Here is a 21,526-nt window from a genome sequence, read left to right on the forward strand (position 1 = left end):
GCTTTTGTCGCGTTTTTTCTCTCGCCATCACTATCATGTCTTCCACTTCAAGCATCGCAGAGTGCCTCTCCTCAACTCTTAGTTCGGATCCAAATGCTAGGATGGCAGCAGAACTTAAATTGGCGGAACTCATGAACTCACCAGGTTTGGCTGCAACAAGATATCTTCAGAAAGTAATTTTGATCATGCCAATCTATCGTACTTTACAGGGACAGGTTTGGGCCTATCGCAGCTAGTTATCACGCAGGATGCAGATCTGAGTCTGCGCCAGATAAGTATTTCGCGTTATTCAACGAAAAGGACGCGTCTTGATGACCTTTGCACTCAGCAAGTATCGTGCTACGAAAATATGTCAGAGAAAGATGGTCTCCGTATTTCTCAACATTCAAAGGATCTGCACCTTCTATAGAAGTGTGTTTCCTTGCGTTATCTCATGCGCTCAGCTATCTGACTACAAGTGGCCCCAGATAAAATCACAAATTCGCCAGGCTGTCTTCCACGGACTGTCAGATCCCTCCTCCCAAATCCGCTCGTCATGCGTACTCAAACGTTCTCTCAAAGAGATGTCTCCGTTTTCTGATTCCGATTTAGGCCCATACTCTCTCTTCAATCGCCAACTGTGATTGGCCAGATGAATACCCCGACCTTCTTGATTCCTTGATCAATCTCATTTCGTGCAATTCTCCCAACTCGGTGCATGGCGCCATGCAAGTCTTCACGGAGTTCATCAACAATGACCTGACCGAAGACCAAATTCTTCCTGTTCTCCGAAATCTTTTACCAGTGCTGTTGAATATACTCGGCTCGGCGAAGGTGTGTCAGACAACTGTGCACTGGGGGTACCCCTTTCAGCTTGTTATTTTCAGACACAAACACCTCTCACACGCTCCAGGTCTATAGCAGTTTTCCGACAATGTGTTATCTCCCTATTCATGGTGAAGGATCAACATCCGCAGGTTGTGAAAGAAGCGATCGCGTCGGTACTACCGGTCTGGTTGGAAGCATTCAAAGTTCTTCTGAATATCGACCCGAAGCAAGACCTAACCGAAGATACCAAATGGGAAGGGTTGGCGGTTCGAATCCAGTTATTCAAGGTAGTCCAATTTTTGGCGATTCGTAATAAGGGAGACTGAATGCGATCTTCAGGTACTTGATACGATACACACTTCGTTCCCGCGTGTGATTGTGCCATACCTCAATGAGCTTTTAAACCCATCTCTGAATCATCTGGTCACCCTTTATTCCATCTACGACCAGTACTACCTTGCCGCAACCGAGACAGCTCCTTTGTCATCTGAAGATGAACCCGTATCACTACCTCAACTTGTAACTTCTGCCATGGATTTCGTGGCTTCAGTCGCCAGGGGCGGTCGGGCTCGGGAATGGTTCAATGGTGACCGAGCTGCTGCCATGATTTCGGCTGTTTTCAATTATATCCAGATGACCGATGAAGATGAAGAGACTTGGGGCAGTAATGCTAATGCTTTCGTCGCTCAAGAAGATGATGACCTCGTCAACTACAGTGTCCGCGTTGCTGGCCTTGATCTACTCACGGTGAGTCCGTGACTCCCCTCCGTAGCCCGGAAGACCGAAACACTTCACCATAGGCGTTGATGGACCGAAATCCAGCCCAGGCAACGACTAGCTGCCACAATGTTATCCAACAAATTGTAGCATCTTCCGAACAGACTCGTGCCTCCGGGAAAGATGACTGGTAAGTTTGCAATGCAGATTCAAACCAGAGAGCGTTGTCCAGCTTCCGCGTTACACTCTAGGTGGCGCCCTTTGGAAGCGGGACTTACGGCTGTCGGTTCACAAGCAGACACGATTCAGGATTGTATTGAAGAAGAGCAAGAATCGGGACGGAATAGCCCTATCAACATTGAATCCTTGCTTACCGATGTGATTCCGTCCATTCTTGGGCTGTCCTGTTAGTGTTGACAGGTTTCTTCCGGGATCATGTCTGACAGCTCTCCCTAGCCTTCCCATTCTTACAAGGCCGCGGATTTGTGTTTGCTAGTCAATTCGCCAAACTACTACCTGTTCAACTAGCAGGGCATTACCTTGACGCTGCCGTTCAAGTCATTGAATCAGGCAACGCTGGGATACCCATTAAGGTCTCTGCGGTCAAAGCGGTACACAAGTGCGTGTATTTGGTATTTTATATATCTGTCATTCCCTAAAATCATACCTAGTTTCTGTCTAGGCTCAGATGATTCGGCCTTGACTCCCTTCGTTCCTAGAATAGCGAAAGACCTCGGTCCATTCTTATTGGCGACCTCTGAAGACACACTTTCGTTGGTACTTGAGACTCTGGCGGTTGTTCTAGATGTCGATGATGGTAAATGGATGACGCCTGATTTGGCTACTTCCTTAGTAGCGGCCACGCTTAACGTTTGGTCGAAGAATAATAAAGGTAAGGCAAGTCTCGATTATACCCTTTTCCCGACTGCATTCAAGTCGATACGATAGACCCAATATTTCTTTCTATCTTCCCGGACATTATGAAATCGCTGGCTGCGTCGAAGACACCTGGCATTTATGAAGTAGTCGTCAAGCAAGCGTTGCCTGCCCTCTGCGTGTCAATAACTGGTGCCTCCCAAGACCAGTCTTATATCGCTGGTTCAGCGATAGAATTAGTTGGTAGCTTAGTGCGCGCTGCCTCGGACGGTAACCTCGGCGAAGGATTCTTCAACCTCCTAGCTCCGAGTCTATTCAAGTGTCTCGCGGAAGCCGAAGACCGCGACGTTTTACAGGTGAATCCCACTTACTAAGTGGTCATCGTGGACGATCATCTAACCTCTTGCGAATAGAACGGCATAACCTGTCTGACACTTGTTATCCGAAAAGACTGCGCTCAGCTTCTCAACTGGCGTGATTCAAGCCAAAGTGGGCTGGACTACGTGTTGAGATTGGTCGCCAAAATTTTGAAAGGCGAAGACGAGTCTGCTGGTCTCACGATTGGGGAGTTGATTATTCACCTCCTGCGAAGGGCTGGAGAATCTGTACTTCCTGTCTTGCCAGAGCTACTCCATGCGATGGTCTCACGGATGCAAACTGCCAAGACAGCTACATTTATCCAGGTCAGTGAGCCTCATGGTTGTAAATGATATAAAAAATGCTAAAATATTGTCTTTACGCTAGAGTCTGGTGATTCCGTTCGCTTTCTTGATCAACAATCAACGTGATACTGTCTTGGCCCTCCTGGAGGAAATGAACATCCATGGCCGTACTGGCCTCGACGTACTCATCCAGACGTGGTGTGAGAATGCCGAAACTTTCCAAGGATTCTGGCAGTCTCGGAGCAGTACAATAGCATTGACACAACTCTATGTCTCGGAGAGGCCGAGCTTGCAGAACCTTATGGTGAAAGGAGATATTATCATGAAGCCTGAAACCAAAAACGGTAAGCTCTTATTGTTATTAATTTTCGTACACTACACCCGCCCATATTGATGTCTTTTTTCGCGTCAGTTATCATGACACGGTCACGTACGAAGACCAGTACGCGTTTCCATATTTTCTCTTTCAGCAGATTAAGGGAATGAGCTAACTGTTACATTCCCATCATTCATCTTCACTCTAATGCAGTGCCGACCGAATTTACCTCATTACCGTTTCCTGTCAAAGCCATTAAAATTCTGCTCCATGAGGTACAATCGGGTGGTGAATCGGCAACTATGGGAGCTTCACAAGACGACGTGCAAGATATTGATTCTGAAGATGGAGTGAGTGGCGGCTTGCCTGATGACAGTTTAGAGATTGACATTTTATGATGGTGTTGTAGGACGAAGATTGGGCCGACACCGGTGACTCCATGACCCGGAGGGATACTGAACTTGAATTCCTCTCTGAATTGATAGGTCCAAAAGGAATGGCTTTCGACAACGACGATATTTTGGATGTTAGCGACGATGAGGACTTGAAGGACGATCCTACTTCTCAGATAGACATACAGGTATGTAGCTATCCTAAAGGCGAGAGATCTAAGGCGAAATTGCCTTTTAGGAACATCTCCTGTCCTTCTTCCGAGAATGCGCCACCAGAAATACGAACCAGTTCTCAAATATAGTTGATCAACTGACGGCTGAGGAGTCCCTAGTTGTTTGGAAGGCTGTGAACGGAAACTAAATGATCAACCTGATGATTTGGAGTTACAATCTATGCACACTGATATTGTACAAAATGTGACGTTTGACGACAGGAAAGTAATGGAAGGACGAGATTATATGTATCCAAAAACGTAAAGAAAAATCGAGTGGAGTAGATCATCGCTCAGGTCTAGAAATCCGCCTTTCCCATGTCCCACTCCCTAACGGTACCACGCTTGCTGTATTGTATATCCATCACACTAGTTCCTTCGGCGTTCCATCTATCTCGTACGCCACTGCTACTGATGCTCTCACCAGCGGTGGCAGTTGTTGTTCCATACAGTGACCTCTTAACTTCGTCTTTACTCAACCCCATGCGCTCCAGGCGTTTTTTCTCAGCCTTGTCTTCTCGGCGAACTCGCAGTAGTTCGAGCATCGCGTCCCACCCTTCAAACTCGGCGTTGTTAATCAAACCTGTTGCGGGCACTTGAGGTACTGATAGGGATGTGATATCCAGCCGAGGATCATACGATTCATCGAAATACCTGTCCATCTTCGAGGGTAAATTTGGAGCAGGATCGGGACCTGGATTCGGAGAAGACGACATCGACATGCGATCGTCATCCGAGAGTGTTTGAGATGATTGCCGTTCGTTGTTGACTTTGGTATCTGGAGATGCGGAACGGGTCATCCGAGGTTTGGAAATCCGATCTTTGGATGACCCAACTACGAATTCCTTTTCGCTTTCCTTTGTTCGTTTGGACCGGACCAACTTTGACAACTCGGCTTCTCGTTCCGTAGAAGGATTGGGAGTGGTGGCCGAGGATGTATGAGGTTGAGTTGAACGCCTTTCCGAGCGGCTGTCATTCTCTTGGGATAAAGATGTCGATGATCGTGACCGTCTTCGTCTTCTAGGCTGGTCATCGTAATCTTTCTCGTGTTCGGAGTCGGAGGAGAGGGCGTATTTCTTCTTTTTCTGTTTTGAGTTAGTGGACCTAGGGGGGTCATCCTCATCTCTTGGTCGTTTCTTGTCCGGTGCTCTGCTAGAATTCCGACTTCGAGACCGATTTCTACGACTTGTGCGTCTACTTGGACTCTCTTCAGCACAATTCGGAGATCTTCTAGAATCGGACCGCCTATAGTCTGGGCCGTCGCGTTCTCTCTCCTGCGAACCTTCCATTGACCTACTCCGGCGGCGTTTACTGTGCCTTCTGGAGGAACCGGAATATCTCTCGCGACTTCTTGAACGTCTAGAAGAATGTCTGTGACTGTGTCTATCTCGAGACCTCGAGCGGCGACGCCTTCGGCTTGAGCGATGAGAGTGCCTATCCTTGTCCCTGTCCCTGTTCCTATCCGTATCCTCATCCTCGCCATCATCTCCATTCCACGTCTCCCAATCACGGTGTTTTCGCTTTCTGTCAGCTGTCCTCCCATCCCATCTATCCCAACCTTTCGACTCATCATGACGGCTTCGGCGTTTTCTCAATTTCTCCGCTTCCACGGCCTCCACTGCTCGAGCTTTCTTTTCTCTTCTCTCAGTTTCACGTCTCTCCCGCTTGACATCCTCCGCGGCGAGGGCTTGAGCCCTCAAGATGGTCTTATTATGGTCATCCGTACTTCGTATGATAGAGGATAGAAATCGTTTGTTTGCTTTGGGCGCATTGCTTTCTGATCTGTATGCAGAAGAAGAGATAATAATAAGTCAACGCCTGTACTTTGATTCCCTAGATAGACTTTACTCACAGTCCACTAGCGAGGTAAGCTCTTATTCCTTGTTGTCCGTACTTTTCTGCACGCTTCTTGGCGTCTTTAATGAGTAATTCCCTGACATGACGATCTAGGTCCTCATCTGTAACGCTAGGTGAGACAGACGTCCCCATCGATGCGCGAACTAGGTCCGAAACGACGGAAGATAGTGAGCTCGACATCGACGACGAGTGGAAAGGGTCCGTGCGTACCGTTTGGGTGGGAGTTTGGGCATATATGTCCAAGGCTGTGCAATTGCTTGATTTACCGCCGGCAGATTGGTTTCGACTTTTACCGCAAGTTCAGCTGGATGCGGGTCAGATACAAACCTAGAGCGATACAACAAAGCTGAGGGTTTAGGGGGTTGATCGGATGTATTGAGATGGGTCGTATGTATGAGATCAAAAATGTTCTCGTACTATTGTCGACTTTCATTTCTCTCTGAATGAAATTACAAATTAATCGAACTCATACAGCGACAGGGCAGCAATCTGAACACTTATAGAAACCTGCCGTGCTCGGGCGAAGCAGCAGCCTCGTTGAGTGGACTTTCAACGGGTTTTCACTCTCAACGTGCAACACACTGGCAGTATTTGTTTCGAAACACCTTCGCCAGGTCTCAGTAGCAGCTAACAATGCGGAAAATGGACATATGTAAGTCATCGAAAATTTCAGGAGTGTAAAACAGTAATAGGTTGCCGATGGGAAGTTATAACTGGCAAAACAAATTTCAGGCGGTTGATCTGAGGGCGCCGCTCGACTAACCGCTTCCCGTTCTCGCAAACCGCAGTATTAGTAGCACTGCAGCCGCCAAGGGGCAGAACACGGTTAAATTCCGATTTTGTAGAGCCCGGAACATCGATGAGATTTCAGAGTGGCTGCAGTCGACCTGAGTCAACCCTCCCCAGATGTTTCTTCCTGTTCCTCGTACCCGATGTCATAAATCACATACTACACCCGCATGTGAATGTCTCTACAACAGCGGTAAGGACCTTTCAAAGTAGCAAACTCGATAAGAGATCGAGAAGCTGGCAGCGCTTGCCGAGAATTTCGAGCTTTTGCATCCGGAGGGGAAAATTCACCTGGATCCTCTTATAAAGTACGTCATCCACTGTGATTAATTCAGCACATGCATATGGTGCAAACCAGTTACGGTACTCACCCAAGCAATGGTGAATGCTGCCTTAACGAGGTATGCTCATTGATTCATCGAAGTAGCACCAGAGTTCAGAACAAGTGAATATTCCTCGACTTTGATACATTCGAGTGGCAGGTCTACCGGATGGAGTAGCAGGCAACTATAAACGATGGCGTCAGGTCATGGACAGGGTTGAAGATAAGATGAAGAGAAAACAAATACGCCGTTACCTGTCTATCCAAACTGCATATGATGCTCCACTGGACCTCGAGCCCATCTACACGAAGATGGGACATGTATGCTAGTTCACGGTTTGTGGAATTCGATGGTTATGCGTGTATCGATTTGGAGCATAACGACAGGATCAAAAGTGCTGTCGAGATGGATGATGGCCGCCCCAGTGGATGATTGAACATGACTAGTAGAGGGTTCAGCGGCTTCTTAATACTCGGTAAGAGATAATGCTTGGCCTGAACTAACACTGGTCGAGAATTAGTATTAATGGGACCCTACAGCTAGAAAGAAGTTGCACTCGTTGCTTACCCCATATTCCTGGCTCAACTGATCCGATTTCCGACATACTGATGGTTGGTTGGAGTTGATCATCTTAGAATAACAACTCGAGAAGCTGGGAGTAAAATGAAAGAAACAACTTGAACTTGCAACTCCTTCCAAAAGTTCACAGCATCATTATCAAGAGCAATGATGGATAGATCCCGAGATTCTTGGGATCCCCGCTTGTTCTACTTGATTAGCCTTCAACAAAGCTGAAAGAAAGAGCTGACTGCCACTCTCAAGCTGCGGCGCGTCTGGATGTAAGTGGTAGTGCAAGTGTTCACGAGCTTACTAACAAACACTTCGCATGAATGATCATGATCTCAACGTCAAATTTCATCAGTATTTAATACCATCATGCATGATCATCTCACAACTCAGTACGTGGACAGTTGTGGACACTTGTCAGTGTATTGCGAATTAGTATAACCGTATAACACATCTGCATTTCAATCAATGATCATCAAATTACAAGAGATGGAGAGGTGCTTTGGCAGTAGGAATTTGAAATCTCGGCCTATTACAGCCGTCGTTAGTACTGCCGCGGAACCAACAAGGCAGCCTTGGTTGCCAAGTATGTATTAGACTCGGTCTTTGTGATCCAACGCCGTCGAGGCCCCTACGTCGTGCGGCGTACGGGACCCATGGAGTGATCGAGTTTCACATCTGGGTACCTTGCATTGCCACTGTACTAGGTTATAACACCGTTATTGATTCGAGGCGTTACTGATGTTTCGAACAGAGTGTTTTAGAAAGAGTGGCGTTTTCGGCCGATATTTCTATTAGAACCTCAGCGCTCGTAGCAAACACAGCAGACGTTGAAGTCGAACAAAATTTATTTATCCGAATAAAATTAAGTGTAGAGGAAGGTAAAGCTCTAGCAGCTCCCTTGATCAAAGTAGAACGAAAATAACGCCTCTTCTCCTCTAGTCAAGTAATAAGGTATACCAGACTAATAGCTAATGTCCACTGTACGTAGTAATTGGGATGATGATGGTAAAATAGTAATAAAGCGTGACGGTGTGCATTCTTAAGTCTGTACGTAGAGCTAGGTTCGTATTATAAATATACGGGTACGTGGGATGAGGATGCGGGTAGAAATATATGTGCATGCAACGATGAGGAGTTGAACAAACAAGAAACGAAACGGGATATTATATATACTGTAGTCGTTGAGTCGGGTGTTGATACAGCGAGGGGGTCGTAAGTGTCGTCAAGTGGGAGCATTTGGATTTGTGCGACAGTCACCCTGGGGAACCGGTTTCTGCGTTCTGAGGTCAACCTCTCCCGAGGAATGAACGGAGAAAAACAGGGTTTTGCGTCGAGGAATTCGTGAAGGTGCTGGGTTATGATACAGTGCAGCTTGTTTGACAGAAGCAGATTATGAGAGTCGCGTACAGATACGTGCGGAAGGGTGCGACAAAACTAGAAAGGTCGAAAGCCGAAGGAGTCACAACAAAATTAATGGTGAGAAGAATGAGTCAGCGTCAGGACTTTACTCCGCTCTCTGTACAAAAAAAAGAATCGTGAGCTTTGTAAGAAGGAACACAGATAAAAACGATGATCACGTACAATCATAGAACGGAAGTCCCGGATATCGTGCGTTAAGCTTAAATCAATTCCACGCAAGGCACATGTCATCTTCAGAGAAGGCAGTTGTCGATGAAGTTCGCCTCCGTTCCATAAATGAACCGTCACAGCGCGAAGTAATCCCTTCGCTTTGATAGCGTCAAGGAGGGCTTGTGTCTGCGTGTCCTTGTTGAGTCCAAACGCCATGCTCTCCAGTTTATCCGAGAGCTTCTTGTAGACGACAGGATACGACGTGATGTCCTCAACGCTCAACTGTCTGAGGTTCGGGCACTTGGAGAGGGATTGCGCAATCTCGCGAGTACATGAGGCAAGATGAACGGACTCGAGTGTGGAGCTGTGGCTATCGATGAGGTACTGTGCGGCCACGGGAGAGAGCTCGCGTTCGAAATCGAGTTTCCGAAGGGAATGAGACGAATTGTGTAAAAGCCATTTGAAGAAATCGACCGAAGAGGAAGACTGGAGGTTCACGCGAAGCTCCGACAGAGCACACGGGAAAGGATCGGATGGAGGCGAAGGAAGCTCCGGGGCAGTTCCGCTGATTACAAGAGACTCGAGAGTAGGCCATATGCTAAGGAGCTGCATAATTGATTGCCTGTTCTCCGACCAATTACGGAACGTCAGGGCAGAGATGCGAGGACCTGACCTAAGAAGATCAAGAGTCTCTTCGTCAAATGAGGGTGCATGCCGTCGCATACGAAGAACATCTGGTGAACCGACGATATCGTTCCCCGGTGCACCACAACCGTAAAGAGCCAAGTTCAACTCGGTCAAGTTCGGGCAAAGGGTGACGGCGCGAGCGAATGTTCGTTGGGAAAGACCAAAAGGCTGGTTGTGGTCTATTGATACACGCATACACTGAACGGCACCTGCAAGCATACGACCACGCGCGGTTGCTGGATTGATAGCAGCCGTAAAGGCAATACAAGAGGTCTCCGTGCAGAGCGCGACATGACGAAAGAGCATCTTCTGAGCCGGTATCGACCAGTCCCTGCAGACTAATGCACACGACTTGAGAAACGATTTTCGCTCCTCGAGTTTGTGTTCATCGTAGGCGAGTTCCATTATGTTCATAACAAGTTCTAAAGGCATGCGAGTCGTGGAAGTCGGTGAATAGGAAATATGGATAGGTGTTGTGCGGGAACATTGTGGCATCGTGAGGTCCAATGAAACATGGTGTTCGACGCTCTAAAGATCGTGGTGGACGGAGGCAATGATGAGTGAGCGCGAAACGATGACGAGGACTGGAGATGTACTCACCGACTTGGAAAGATCATGAAACAAGTTGAAGAAACCCATGATAGGAAGGCCGAAGGGAGACCTGGAGTGAGGACGATTGCAAGACGGTTGTGGCCATGAGCAGAGCCGTATTTATAGGGCAGGAGTTGAGACTCATAATTTACAGTGCCCCGATCGGAATCTTTGAAAGCAGTTGAAACAAAAAAAAAATTAAAATCCAAAAGACGCCGTCCCCGGGTGCAGCACATGCCTTTTTCGGCGTGGGAATTCAGTTACCAAACTGTTGGTTATCTCCTTCCATTTTCGGTGCTTGGGCCTTTACAACCTTCTCGACACCCACCGTCAACCAATCTTCTCAGCCACAACTCACTATAACGCTTCCTCGAATTCCCAAGTTTTCTCAAGCTACATTATCCTCTGTCTCCATTCTTCGGGCAAGTGTAAGCATCACATTCACGGCCCTGTTTTTGGCCCGTGTTACACATCTTATTGTTCTTTTTACGACAGCATGTTTCGCGCTCATGACACTTCGTAAGGAGTTGTCTTAATGCAGTGGGCAAGCGCCCGGAGCGCAGCGGTACGAGAGACGTGATTTCTGACAGCTAATCTCGTCAATTGTAGACAGAGATCTATCATGGCGCGAATGATTCGGGCTGTGAAGGGACGAAGGAGCCAGTTTCCCGCCAAGTCAGGAATGATGATTGTGGTGGCATTCTCACGGGAGGCGGTACGTATCTCGTTGTTTTTTAATCCTGATACGTACTTACTGCACGATTCCTGCTTTGGCTCGACAGTGCGCTTGCAATGTATAAACACGCGCAATACCTCCTGTTGATGCCAAACTCTAACCGTACATGTAAAATTCACCAAGCGCTGCTATCTATTCAATCATTACTGTGAAACCACGGCGTACCACAGCTCCTCACATCTTTTCGTGGCACTTTGACTCGACCCGGCACTGGTTGATGGTATCTCCCCGGATCCAGTCAGACAGGAAGCCTATTGACTCGACTAACAATTGAATGGTCCCAGATGACATAAGTTTAAACAGCTCCTTCCGACTCATTTTCCATTCTAATCTTCCTCTTCCTGACAGCTGCACCGAACCCACATGTACACGGCGAGATGGAAACGATACACGAACAGCCAGTAGTAGCGGTAGCATCAAGTTAATGTAACGCCAGACCAACAGCAGTCAAGTTGACGGATTTACTTCCGCGCAAATACGCTGTCGCCAAGCCTCTCTTGCTCGTGTCCGGGACTCCAGCTCAAAGCACAAATTAAACGCTCAAAGAAGAACCGGAATTTTAGTGGATTTCCCCGGCTAGAACTCTCCTTGAGCTACGGGGATTGGCAATAATAACAAGTATTGGCGGCCCTGCGCTATCTGATCGTCTACTCCACCAAGAATGTATCCGATTTCAACAGTGGGATTTGAAGTTGTTCTTTTTTGTTCTTTCATTCATCAAGCTTCGACCTGGCTTCTGCCCATACACCCCTACGGAACTTGATCTCCGCAGGAGGACCTCTCACCTGATCCTTGTACTCATATAGATTTCTCTCTCCTCCCAACAACAAAACTATGTGACATGACCTAGAGCTACGGAAATTTGAATTTATGCCCTTTAACAACCTTCCATATCGACGTTCAGCATCCCTATTGAGCCAACGACTACACCCGTCGAGCTCGGTGCTCACCATCTCATTTACGGCACATGACAGCCCAAGGGCACTCAAAATACACGCCCTTTCTCTCCAGAAGCTGTTGAAATCCGCATTATTCCCGGAAATTCAGCACAACCATAACTGACGCTTTGACGCATTCGTTCATCCTCTTACCTCTGCATAGCTTGATCTATCACTTTGAGAGGATATGAGCCTTCGCGAAGGGAAATGTACCTGTTTTCGGACGATAACTCTCAGAAGTACGAAGAATCATTCACTTTCGTACTTGCGAGGCTACGACGCCACCTCCGACGTTTCCTCGAAATCGAACACGTTGCTTTTTACATGCGTTTTGACAGTCTAAACCGGGTCTTCGAAAAGGATGCTTTTTGTTTACCGGCACGTCAAAAACATCGAGATTTACCGAACTACCCGTTCCTCGTTCCTCAATGATTCCTTGCCTCGTAACTTTTCAACCTTCCAATCTCCATCGCCGTATTCTGGCCGTTATGTTATTTTCAATTTAGGCGCTTACGAATACTTTACAGTCTTTCGAATCAGAAACGTAACCACCGTTTCAAGTTAGCGTTTATCAAACGCACAAGGTCTTTTTCTACTATCTGTCATTATCGAATTTACGCTGTAACTTGGCTAGGAGTATCATTAACCAGATGTTTCGTTACCCTCAAGATTTCAGTCTCGTCTTCTGGGGAAGGATCCAAGTAGGAGTAGATCTTGCAAGCCACCGGCGCTGATAGATGCAGTGGTACTGTAATACCCTTCAAACTTTCAAATCTTAGCCTTAACCTCCTTCAACTCAGTACTTATCTCCCACTTTAGTGCCTTGGGGGTACTTGGGGGTACTTGGTAATCCGATCATCGTTATCGTCAACCCAAATGGGCGGTCTTCCCGGTCAGAGAACTCGAAGAAGAACTTTGTCGCGATTGCACCCGCTCATGATCATTCCAAACCTGCTCGTTCCTCAACCTCCAGTAAAACACGTTTTAGGGCTGAAAGAGTCAATGTCAAACGCCCCAATCTTTCTTCGGTATTGATAAGCAGTATCTATACTTTGGTGGTGAGGATATACTACTAAGTATACACGCAGTGAGTGTAAGCTTGTCTCACGCGTCATTTGCGCAGCTAAAGATACAGTATGGTGTCCGTGGCCATCTCATGAAGCTTAACTTTTCATTTTTCGGGCTTTTTCCTCGGGAAATGCTCGGAAGACCTGGGATGGAACGGTGGGATCTGCTAAGTACTTTATCGGTATGCAGTTGCCATTATTAGTTTTCGGTATCACCACCGTCCCGGTTCCAGAATGTCGATACCCACATTCACAGCTCGCTGAATACCCGAAGGCAACAAGCTACGACCGGCGCTTCCAGCGACGCGACGGTGTCTGCTATCAAACAAAATGAGTCTTTCGGGTAAGTTTGTTGTACACAATGCATCCACTGTCTACGCGTAACGCGTAACTTCCAAACTCCGAGACTTGAATGATCTTGTCCCCCCCTTTATTATTATTACCTTAATCGCCCATTCCACCCAGACCACGGCCAAAATCAGAACGGAATTGGTGTAATGGCTCAAGTTCTACCATGGAGTACCGCACACACGTTACCGCCGCACACAGTGCACGACCAGATCTTTGGTTATACTTACCACATCACTTAAGGCCACCTCCAAATTCCCACTGCTTTGGTATATATTTTCTCTTGGGCGCGCGCCTCGGTGACTTTCGCCGCACCTTTGCTCGGTCCTAATATCAATCCTGCAAGGTGGCCGTCAACAACAACAACCACAACATTGTTCCTCTCGAAAAAAAGAACAATTGGAATAGTCCGGGAAGGGAGATTAAGATTGAGGCGTTTGATATTTTAAATTCTAAATTCGCTTGAAAGGAAATGTGTGTGGTCGTGGCATCATGCATGTATTCAAATTGTACTTATCGGTTGATTTAGGCGTTTAAGGACTCCGTGGCACGCACTGCCAACAGATCTTGGGCACGAAAAACCGTGTTTTCGCGTATCGGATTCAGTACGTTTTTTTTTTTGATGCTTTGAATGTGATCGAATCGAGATGCCAGTCGTCGAGTCACATAACCGCCGTGTGGCCATCCCTGACCTAGTGTCTTCACCATCCCTTTCCTTACATGTACACTTCAAGTAAGTTGTAGATGACTTGACTGTGTATATATAGGCAGATCATGATCATGGAGAAAGCTTCTATAATGTGATGTTATAACCCTAATTTCGGAGACTTCACATCTGAATCACCCTCATGAGGATACGACCGTGACGACGGTGAAGTTGTGAAACTTGCCATGTTGGTAACCACTCTTCGTATCCATCGTTCCTCCGATCCGACTCCGACGCGCTCGCCGCTACTGATCACATTTCCTGGGCCACATCCCAAAAGCGGTAAGTAAATGAACATATCAGGGAAGTGTCGGCATGATGACTAAACTGATACGCTGGTCCTCATTTCGAGGTTCAGGATTGTAAGAACTTCAACCATTGTCATCTGTGTAGGTATCAAGCCAAATCTGATTCACTTGTTTGAAAGAGTTACTTTGTGGCTCTGACATCGATTTTACGGGTCGGGATCTGCGCTTGTTGCTTTGAAATTTGAATATAGGCCCGTCTTCATTTTTTTACTCGGAGACGACGGGACGATACATTCATTATGATTCATAACACTATGTGTGGAGGGAGTCGGGCTCTATTCTTCGAGATCCGACTCGGAGAGAAACAGCAGACTATAATACAGTCAAATTTTTAGAAAATGTTGCATGAGAGCAGTGGTTTCCACAACAGCGTCCTGGACCACGGCTCATGTTTTCATGCTCTTGCCAGTCGTTCTGAACTACTATACGAGCTTGAGTCGGAACTAAGTATAGTTGGCCTTTGCGCAAACTTGGGTACATAATTGCACGGTTTTCGGAACTCTCGGCCCTAGTGACTGCTTTGCGGGTTTCTCCCGATTGGTTCAGGCATCAACGATACTAACTTGTAGAGCCTTGGATCGAATCGTCAGCCAACGCCGAGTAGGAGTGCGAGATCTTGCTTATCGTTACTGTAACCCTCGGACCTTTCGCGGCCTAAGTGCCTAAAAACTACCCTCCGCACAGACTAGGCTCGACGGTTGAACGTTTCAAGGCCGATCGATAATCAGACAAGACCTTCAAAAACAAAAAAAGAAGTCAGCCATGCAGAGAGCAGCATCGCGAATGGAACGCTGTACTTATTATGTATAGATGTCCGATTTCCCTGAATCCAGCTCAAGATGCATAAAACTCTGAAGATATGTTAACGGGAGCGGTAAGCAAGTGAATGGCATCACAACAACCCAGAAAAACTACTTTCACTCGTGGCAGACTCGGCTAAGAATTGAGATACTCAAGGAACAGATCCGTATGGCGGCATGACCACTGGGAGTTTGGCAGAGGTGGCATAAATTCCGTGTATGTGGCGTTCGTGTCCCTGCGACATGTGGTTTTCAGCTCCATGTCTATCTGTCACAACTTGTGTAAGTTGAAAAGACATGTGCGTCTGGAGAATAATTCTACTACTAAGGAATGATTTACACACCTCGTCCGGACGCGACAGGGTTATATCGGACATCCGGCAGTACGGGAAGAACTGAGACAGTGGCAGACACGGGAAAAGCTTTCCCGGACACGGGTATCGAAGCTCCTAAATCATATGCTTTGGTACATGGTTATTGGGCAGGCGCGATAACCTGATTGGGTTCCGCAATGAGTACGAGGAAGTAGCGACGGTCATAAAAGTGATTATTTGAACATACATCAAAGTATCACCGTTTTCGTTTGGTCATTGGGAAAGCAGTGTATATATACTCTTATCCATTTAGGATCCCGGATTGTGCGATGGTAATCCCGGTGCCGCGAAATAGAGGATTGATTTGTACTTGAAGCCTTATACGTCGGGAACTTGAGCTGCGCTGGCACTGGTCCCAGGCCCAAGGGGTATATAGAATGATCGAAGCAATTATGGCGCGTTTAGATCCCCTTGAAGAAGAAAACTGTGATTGTTGCAAGTTGCAACCGGATACAGGAATGATGGTGGGTTGCGGGATATCCGCACCGGCCAGGCTGAGCTCGATGAAGAGAACCACATAAACCAAGATGGTACTTGCACGAAGTATACCATCCCGCCAACATTACAGCAGATTGCATCTGTTCGGGAAGACTTCTCCTTGAAGTTTCCAAGCCGACCGGAAAACTTGGGGTCAAAACCGGACCGAATGTTCTCTTTTTTTGCGACAGAATTGCAACTGGTGGCGCAAAGAGGAGCGTTTCCTGGGATAGGAGCTTTCCAATCATTCTAAGTCACATACAACAGCTGGCTGATTTTCGATTGTCAATTTGGAGTCACAACGTACTCGAGAATTATCATAGAACGTCCAGACTAAAAGGAGTTCGATTCGAGACTGGCATTCAACATAGTGGTATTTTGACGCTGCTTCAGCCACAGATATAGTCAAGGAAGATTCAGATAGATCCCAATCAATTTCAAGCAGCGTGGTTTCCGCAAAGTTGTCTCAGAGTAGAGTTCTTGGTCCTTGACTGTTATGTGCAACGTTGATCATGTGCAACGTTGATCATGGTTGGCAGTTGCAGAAAGGGTCCCACGGATTATGTCAGCTGACCCTTGCCCAACCACCCTTGTCGTCGTTGCCGGTGACAGTGGTAAATGTTCTGTAATGTTGAGCCCGTTCTACTTCAAATTAGACATATTGGGGCTAACGTGTTTATTTCTTTGGCAGATAGGTCTCTCGTATAATCAGCCATAATACATGGCAGAAACGGCTAGTGCAACACAGGATGTTACAGACGAATCCGAAGATACGGGCACGTTGACGGACTTTTTTGGGTCGTCGGCGACGACGAAAGCGTCTCAGGACTATCTTAATTACCTGACGACGTTACCCTTGCCGACGCTTTTATCAGAACCGACACTCTTACAGACGCAATCGCATCATCTCACTTCCAGTCTCACATCACTCACCCATACTTCCTATCCGACGTTCATCTCCCTTCACACTACCACGACTGCCCTCACATCCTCATTAGATGATTTCTCTTCAGCCTTACACTCCCTTGTCAGCGAAAGTCTGCCAGCTCTCGAAGACAGCTCATCAAGATGGCGTGAACGAACCGATACTGTTCTCAGCGAACGAAGGAAAGCTCGCGGCGTGCTTGAACAACATGACAAAATACGCGACTTGCTCGACATTCCCCTTCTCATCGAGTCATGCGTCCGTAATGGCTATTTCTCGGAGGCCTTAGCTCTCTCAGCTCACGCGAAGTCCGTCACTTCCTCATATTCCTCTTCTTCACGAACACCTCCGTTGGTACTCAATTCGGTGATGTCGGAAGTTCAGAATGCAATAGACCACATGTTGGTTACTCTTCTATCAACTCTCCAAGAACCGAACCGCAAACTGCCAGCGTTATGGAAAGCAGTGAATTTCATTAGGAAGATGGATGTATTCCGTGATGATGGTTCGGATGCAAATCCCAGTGCGGTACACCCAGAGGAACAGATAGCTCTTGCCTTTCTTTCCGGTCGCGAAAAGTGTTTAAGCGCGGCTTTGGAAGGGTGTAAACGAGATATAATGAGATTGGTCGAGGCTAGTGCCTTGCAGGAGAAGGATAAGGCTGATCTCGTCGAACACCTCCGGAAATATATTGATATATGGAGGAAGGAAACGTCTGATATTGTTGCCCAATATACATCGATATTCCTGGATCATCTGGGGTCGGAGAGTTCAGGAAAAGTATCGTCTTCCACTCTAGCTCCAACAGATCTGCCGTGGAGAATACATACCCTTCTCACAACCTACACCCTTCATAACCTCGAAAGTCACCTTATTCCAATGCTCTCCCCAAAACTCACACTCTCCCGTATTCCATTATCACTACTACAGTCCATCTTGAAACCTCTTACCTTCTGCTGTAATTCCTTCGCTCGTATAGGAATGGATTTCGGAGGTATCATCGGCTCTTTATTCTCAGATGCCGCCCTCGCGATCGTCACCGAAGACCTGCAAAATCACACACGAGCCTGGACCGAGCTCCTTAAAGAAAAAACAGGCTCACGAACCATAGCTCCACCGAAACGCTTGGTCATTACACCAGGGTCCAACAAAAACACCAACACCTTCCATCCCCTTCAACTCCCATCCAAATGGCTCATCGCACCCACAGCAGCGATGAGTTTGTCATCACCGACGTCGACGTCGATATCTGCCACAACGATTCAGTTACCGGCGCATGTACCTCCTCCGACATTGACGATGTATCCACCGTTAGCGGTCCATACCAATGCCGTGTTGACGACGTTTAACCATCTTCGGTTGGTTGCACCGACCACGATATGTCATGTTTTACAAGCCGTGCTTGATAGGGAGATTGCTCGGTGTGGCAAAGCGCTTTTGGATTACCTTAGATGTGTCGTTGAAGATCCTGCGCTGAAGAGTACTACCCATGTGACGAATGGGTATAACGAGCATGGGAATGGAGATATGAAGGTGGTGGATGGGCTGACGAAAGACGAGCAGATTGTGGTGATTGTTGGAGAGGTGTTCTTTTGGATGTGGGTTCCGTTTATCAGGAGAGCGCTTGGGGAGGGTATTTATGGGATCAAGACAGATTATGGGGTTGCGGCTATAGTAGGTTCGGATGGAAAGTCCCGGACTAATGGAACTGCGGATCCTTTGGGCATGGATGAGGGAGGCGATACGAAAACTGGAAGTCATCAATTGCCAGATATCGTCCGGGAGTGGGAGGGTTGGCGGAGCGCTCTACAGAGTCGGAGTTGAGGTCCATTAGTTATTATGTTCTTTTGTTCCACAACCATCTCTAGTTATTCGCTGTCATCGTGTTTGAACCATCACTTGGATTTTCCATTCTATGAATAAGCAGTGCCAACTACACTATAAGAGGATACAACGAAGGCTGTATCGTTTTTTGTATTGTACAGGTGTCAACAAAGATTTTTAAAAAAAAGGTAGGTGAAAACGAGGTCAGCCATTCATAGGATAAATATACGCTGGAAGATTCTGCATATTCTGCAGAGTGATACCTCCACCGAAAATATCATCCAAATTGACGGGAAAAGCACCACCGCCGGCATGGTGATCATGAGCCATCATCACTTCTTCAACCGCATCTTCGTCGATATCATCAAAGTCATCGTCTAAATCATCGTCTAACCCGTTTCCTATCGGTCCCATGGCCATACTACCATACCCAACATTATATGCACCAAAATTTGCCCCAGGTCCTGTCGCCAGCCCAGCCCAAGGCGAATCATGATGCACGAGAGGCGAAGGATACGTCAGTCTGACCTTTATGCCTTCCTCCGACCGCAAATTTTGTAACTTGGGAGAAATATTATCATCGCACACTTCTCCTGACCGTTTGACTTTGCCTCTCTTCGTCTCTCGGTCGAAATGAACAATGAGTTGTTTGAGCGGGCTGACCACTGAAGCGATCGAAGGACCAGGTTGAGGTTGACTGGCTCTTTCCTTCGGGATATCTTCATCCTGAGCACCGTCTTCGTCTTCAACAATTTTGCCACCAGATTTGATCCTCGAAGGTGACCTACTCCGAGCGAACCTGATAATCGTCGTTTCTGAGAGCGTAATGGCCCCACTGATGGTCATAGATTGAAGATGAGGACAGATCGGGTGAGGGTTTTTGAAAGACCAGGTGAGCGAACGGAGAAATGAGTCTGTAATGGCACACGCATTTGCTCGTGCTTTACCACTCAAAGATGTGGGAGACGGGTAGCCTGGGGGAAACCCGTTGTGCGTGTCGAATTGATTCGTAATTGCCCATAAACATTCACTGAAAAGGAAATTCTTCAACGAAGGGAACAACTGTAGGCATTCTAACAGTGCTGCGGTCGTCACTGGGAAAGCAAGGGAGAAGGTCTCAATTTTACAATCTGATCTGTTTATCATGCTGAGGAAGGGCATGTGATCGAAGAAGCCAAAGGATGGAAGAGGGTAGATGGAAAATGTGAAGTGGGTCAAGGATGGCGCGAGAATAGAGGAAAAAAACAGCGCTAGAGCGTCTGGGGAGTAACTCGGCGGCTGCGCAAACTGCTGTCCACCGAACAACTGCATCTGGGGAGCAAACTCGACATGCACCTTTAGTGTGTGCAAATTCGGGAATGAGATCTGGGGATGAGTGGGAGAAGAAGACTCATTGCCGGTGCCTGGATTGGAGGAGCCATGGGGACAATATAATGTCACGTTACAATATTCCAATGAGGATGCTGCGGCTCTCAGAACGACGAAAAGTTCTTCGGCGGTTTGATGCGAGCTACGCGAGTTCAGCTCAAGCCCGGTGAGATGGTCCCATGCGATCGGTAACTTCAAGACATTGGATTTGTAGTTCTGAAGAGCAAGCGACCGGATTTCGGGTGCTTTAGATAGCACTCGGGTGAACTCGATGTCGGCTGAGGGTAATTGGTGGGACATCATGTTGATCTGACCGTAACGAACAGAATGCTTCGAGTAATCGATCTGTAACGAGCTGAGGGAAGCTAAGTTCTCGACATCTACTTTCTTCTCCAATTCGCTCATGAACGAGGAGGGCAGACTGAGTACGAGTGTTCCCCAGCGTGAAGAAAACGAAGCCAACACATGAATCAATGGCCTGTATGCAGAGCCTCTAGATGGCTCGTTATACGGAGAAACGACGATGGAAAGACTGAGAGGTAGAGTTCCAGATCGTTTGAGCCATGCTTCGATGCCTTCAGCGCGCCGTTTGAGGCGGGCCTTCGAGTCGCGTTCATGAGCCTCATCGAAAGGAGGGACATAGATGTGAAGCGCAGACCACAATCGCGGCGAACCGAGCACTACATCCCTGCATCTCTTATTGATTCTGGTGAGTAGCAGGGGAGCTTCTGCCACACTTCGCGCCGGATTCCTGTCGGTTGGGAGACAGCGAAGGAATATTTCTGTCATTACATCCTCGGGAAGACGGCGGAAGGATGAAACTAAAGCAAGATGAGAATCGACGAATGTTCCCACTATTTGACGCCGATTTCCCAGTTCCTCCACCCTCGATCTCAACGTAGCCAACTCCATATCAAGTTCAGCCAATTCCTGCTTGGGTTCGACGAGGAGAGAGATTATTTCATCTGCATCCTGTTGAGAAACGGTGTGGTTCGTGTTCAGAACATCTGTGAAGCGGCTAGTGTATTCCATAGTCAGCCTGATCATGAGGGATGCGTAGGGAGGAGGTAAAAGGTTTATTTGGCGGTGTGATTCCAACAACTCGACTTCTCTGCGGACCCGGCTTACGTATTAATTGGAGGTTTGACTTGATTCTCGAACGAACGAGGTCCTATTTACGTCCAGGAGGGAAACTCAACGGAAGCCTTCTGGATGGAGCGAGGCCTTGTAAAACGGGAGATGCACTGTACTATCTGACTAAATATCGCCCAACTGCATGTTCCATCA

At 47.4% G+C, this 21,526-nt stretch overlaps 5 protein-coding genes across 6 annotated transcripts; 2 read left to right on the forward strand and 3 right to left on the reverse strand.

The window, feature by feature from the left end:
- Positions 1 to 11: 11 nt before the first annotated feature.
- On the forward strand, positions 12 to 6,046 carry E1B28_001788 (uncharacterized protein). 2 transcript variants are annotated; one of them, XM_043147755.1, is made up of 19 exons: positions 12 to 144; positions 210 to 271; positions 325 to 411; positions 468 to 539; positions 592 to 813; positions 867 to 1,094; positions 1,147 to 1,554; positions 1,608 to 1,714; positions 1,776 to 1,930; positions 1,981 to 2,143; positions 2,196 to 2,416; positions 2,473 to 2,756; positions 2,814 to 3,083; positions 3,145 to 3,406; positions 3,475 to 3,504; positions 3,592 to 3,728; positions 3,788 to 3,958; positions 4,009 to 5,782; positions 5,835 to 6,046. In XM_043147755.1, exons 1-18 carry the CDS (start codon positions 36 to 38, stop codon positions 4,129 to 4,131), a joined length of 3,111 nt encoding a protein of 1,036 aa, XP_043016469.1. In that variant the 5' UTR covers positions 12 to 35; the 3' UTR covers positions 4,132 to 5,782; positions 5,835 to 6,046. The 2 variants fall into 2 exon arrangements, with proteins under 2 accessions (XP_043016469.1, XP_043016470.1); XM_043147756.1 differs by lacking the exon at positions 5,835 to 6,046 and having other exon boundaries at positions 3,475 to 3,728; positions 4,009 to 4,232.
- On the reverse strand, positions 4,013 to 6,046 carry E1B28_001789 (uncharacterized protein). The gene is made up of 2 exons (XM_043147757.1): positions 5,835 to 6,046; positions 4,013 to 5,764 (listed from the first exon to the last, which is right to left on the reverse strand). The coding sequence occupies exons 1-2, from the start codon at positions 6,017 to 6,019 to the stop codon at positions 4,282 to 4,284; spliced, it is 1,668 nt and encodes a 555-aa protein (XP_043016471.1). The 5' UTR covers positions 6,020 to 6,046; the 3' UTR covers positions 4,013 to 4,281.
- A 2,325-nt stretch (positions 6,047 to 8,371) lies between these two features.
- Positions 8,372 to 10,544, reverse strand: E1B28_001790 (uncharacterized protein). Its single transcript, XM_043147758.1, has 3 exons — positions 10,378 to 10,544; positions 9,103 to 10,305; positions 8,372 to 9,037 (listed from the first exon to the last, which is right to left on the reverse strand). Exons 1-3 carry the CDS (start codon positions 10,414 to 10,416, stop codon positions 9,026 to 9,028), a joined length of 1,254 nt encoding a protein of 417 aa, XP_043016472.1. The 5' UTR covers positions 10,417 to 10,544; the 3' UTR covers positions 8,372 to 9,025.
- Positions 10,545 to 16,697: 6,153 nt separating this feature from the next.
- On the forward strand, positions 16,698 to 18,927 carry E1B28_001791 (uncharacterized protein). The gene is made up of 2 exons (XM_043147759.1): positions 16,698 to 16,752; positions 16,818 to 18,927. Exon 2 carries the CDS (start codon positions 16,844 to 16,846, stop codon positions 18,869 to 18,871), a length of 2,028 nt encoding a protein of 675 aa, XP_043016473.1. The 5' UTR covers positions 16,698 to 16,752; positions 16,818 to 16,843; the 3' UTR covers positions 18,872 to 18,927.
- Positions 18,928 to 19,075: 148 nt separating this feature from the next.
- On the reverse strand, positions 19,076 to 21,286 carry E1B28_001792 (uncharacterized protein; the record flags this gene model as incomplete). The annotated part of the gene is made up of 1 exon (XM_043147760.1): positions 19,076 to 21,286. One exon carries the CDS (start codon positions 21,284 to 21,286, stop codon positions 19,076 to 19,078), a length of 2,211 nt encoding a protein of 736 aa, XP_043016474.1.
- Between the last annotated feature and the right edge of the window lie 240 nt (positions 21,287 to 21,526).

This window comes from Marasmius oreades, chromosome 1 (genome assembly GCF_018924745.1).
Source record: "Marasmius oreades isolate 03SP1 chromosome 1, whole genome shotgun sequence".
NCBI classification, from domain to species: Eukaryota; Fungi; Basidiomycota; class Agaricomycetes; order Agaricales; family Marasmiaceae; genus Marasmius; species Marasmius oreades.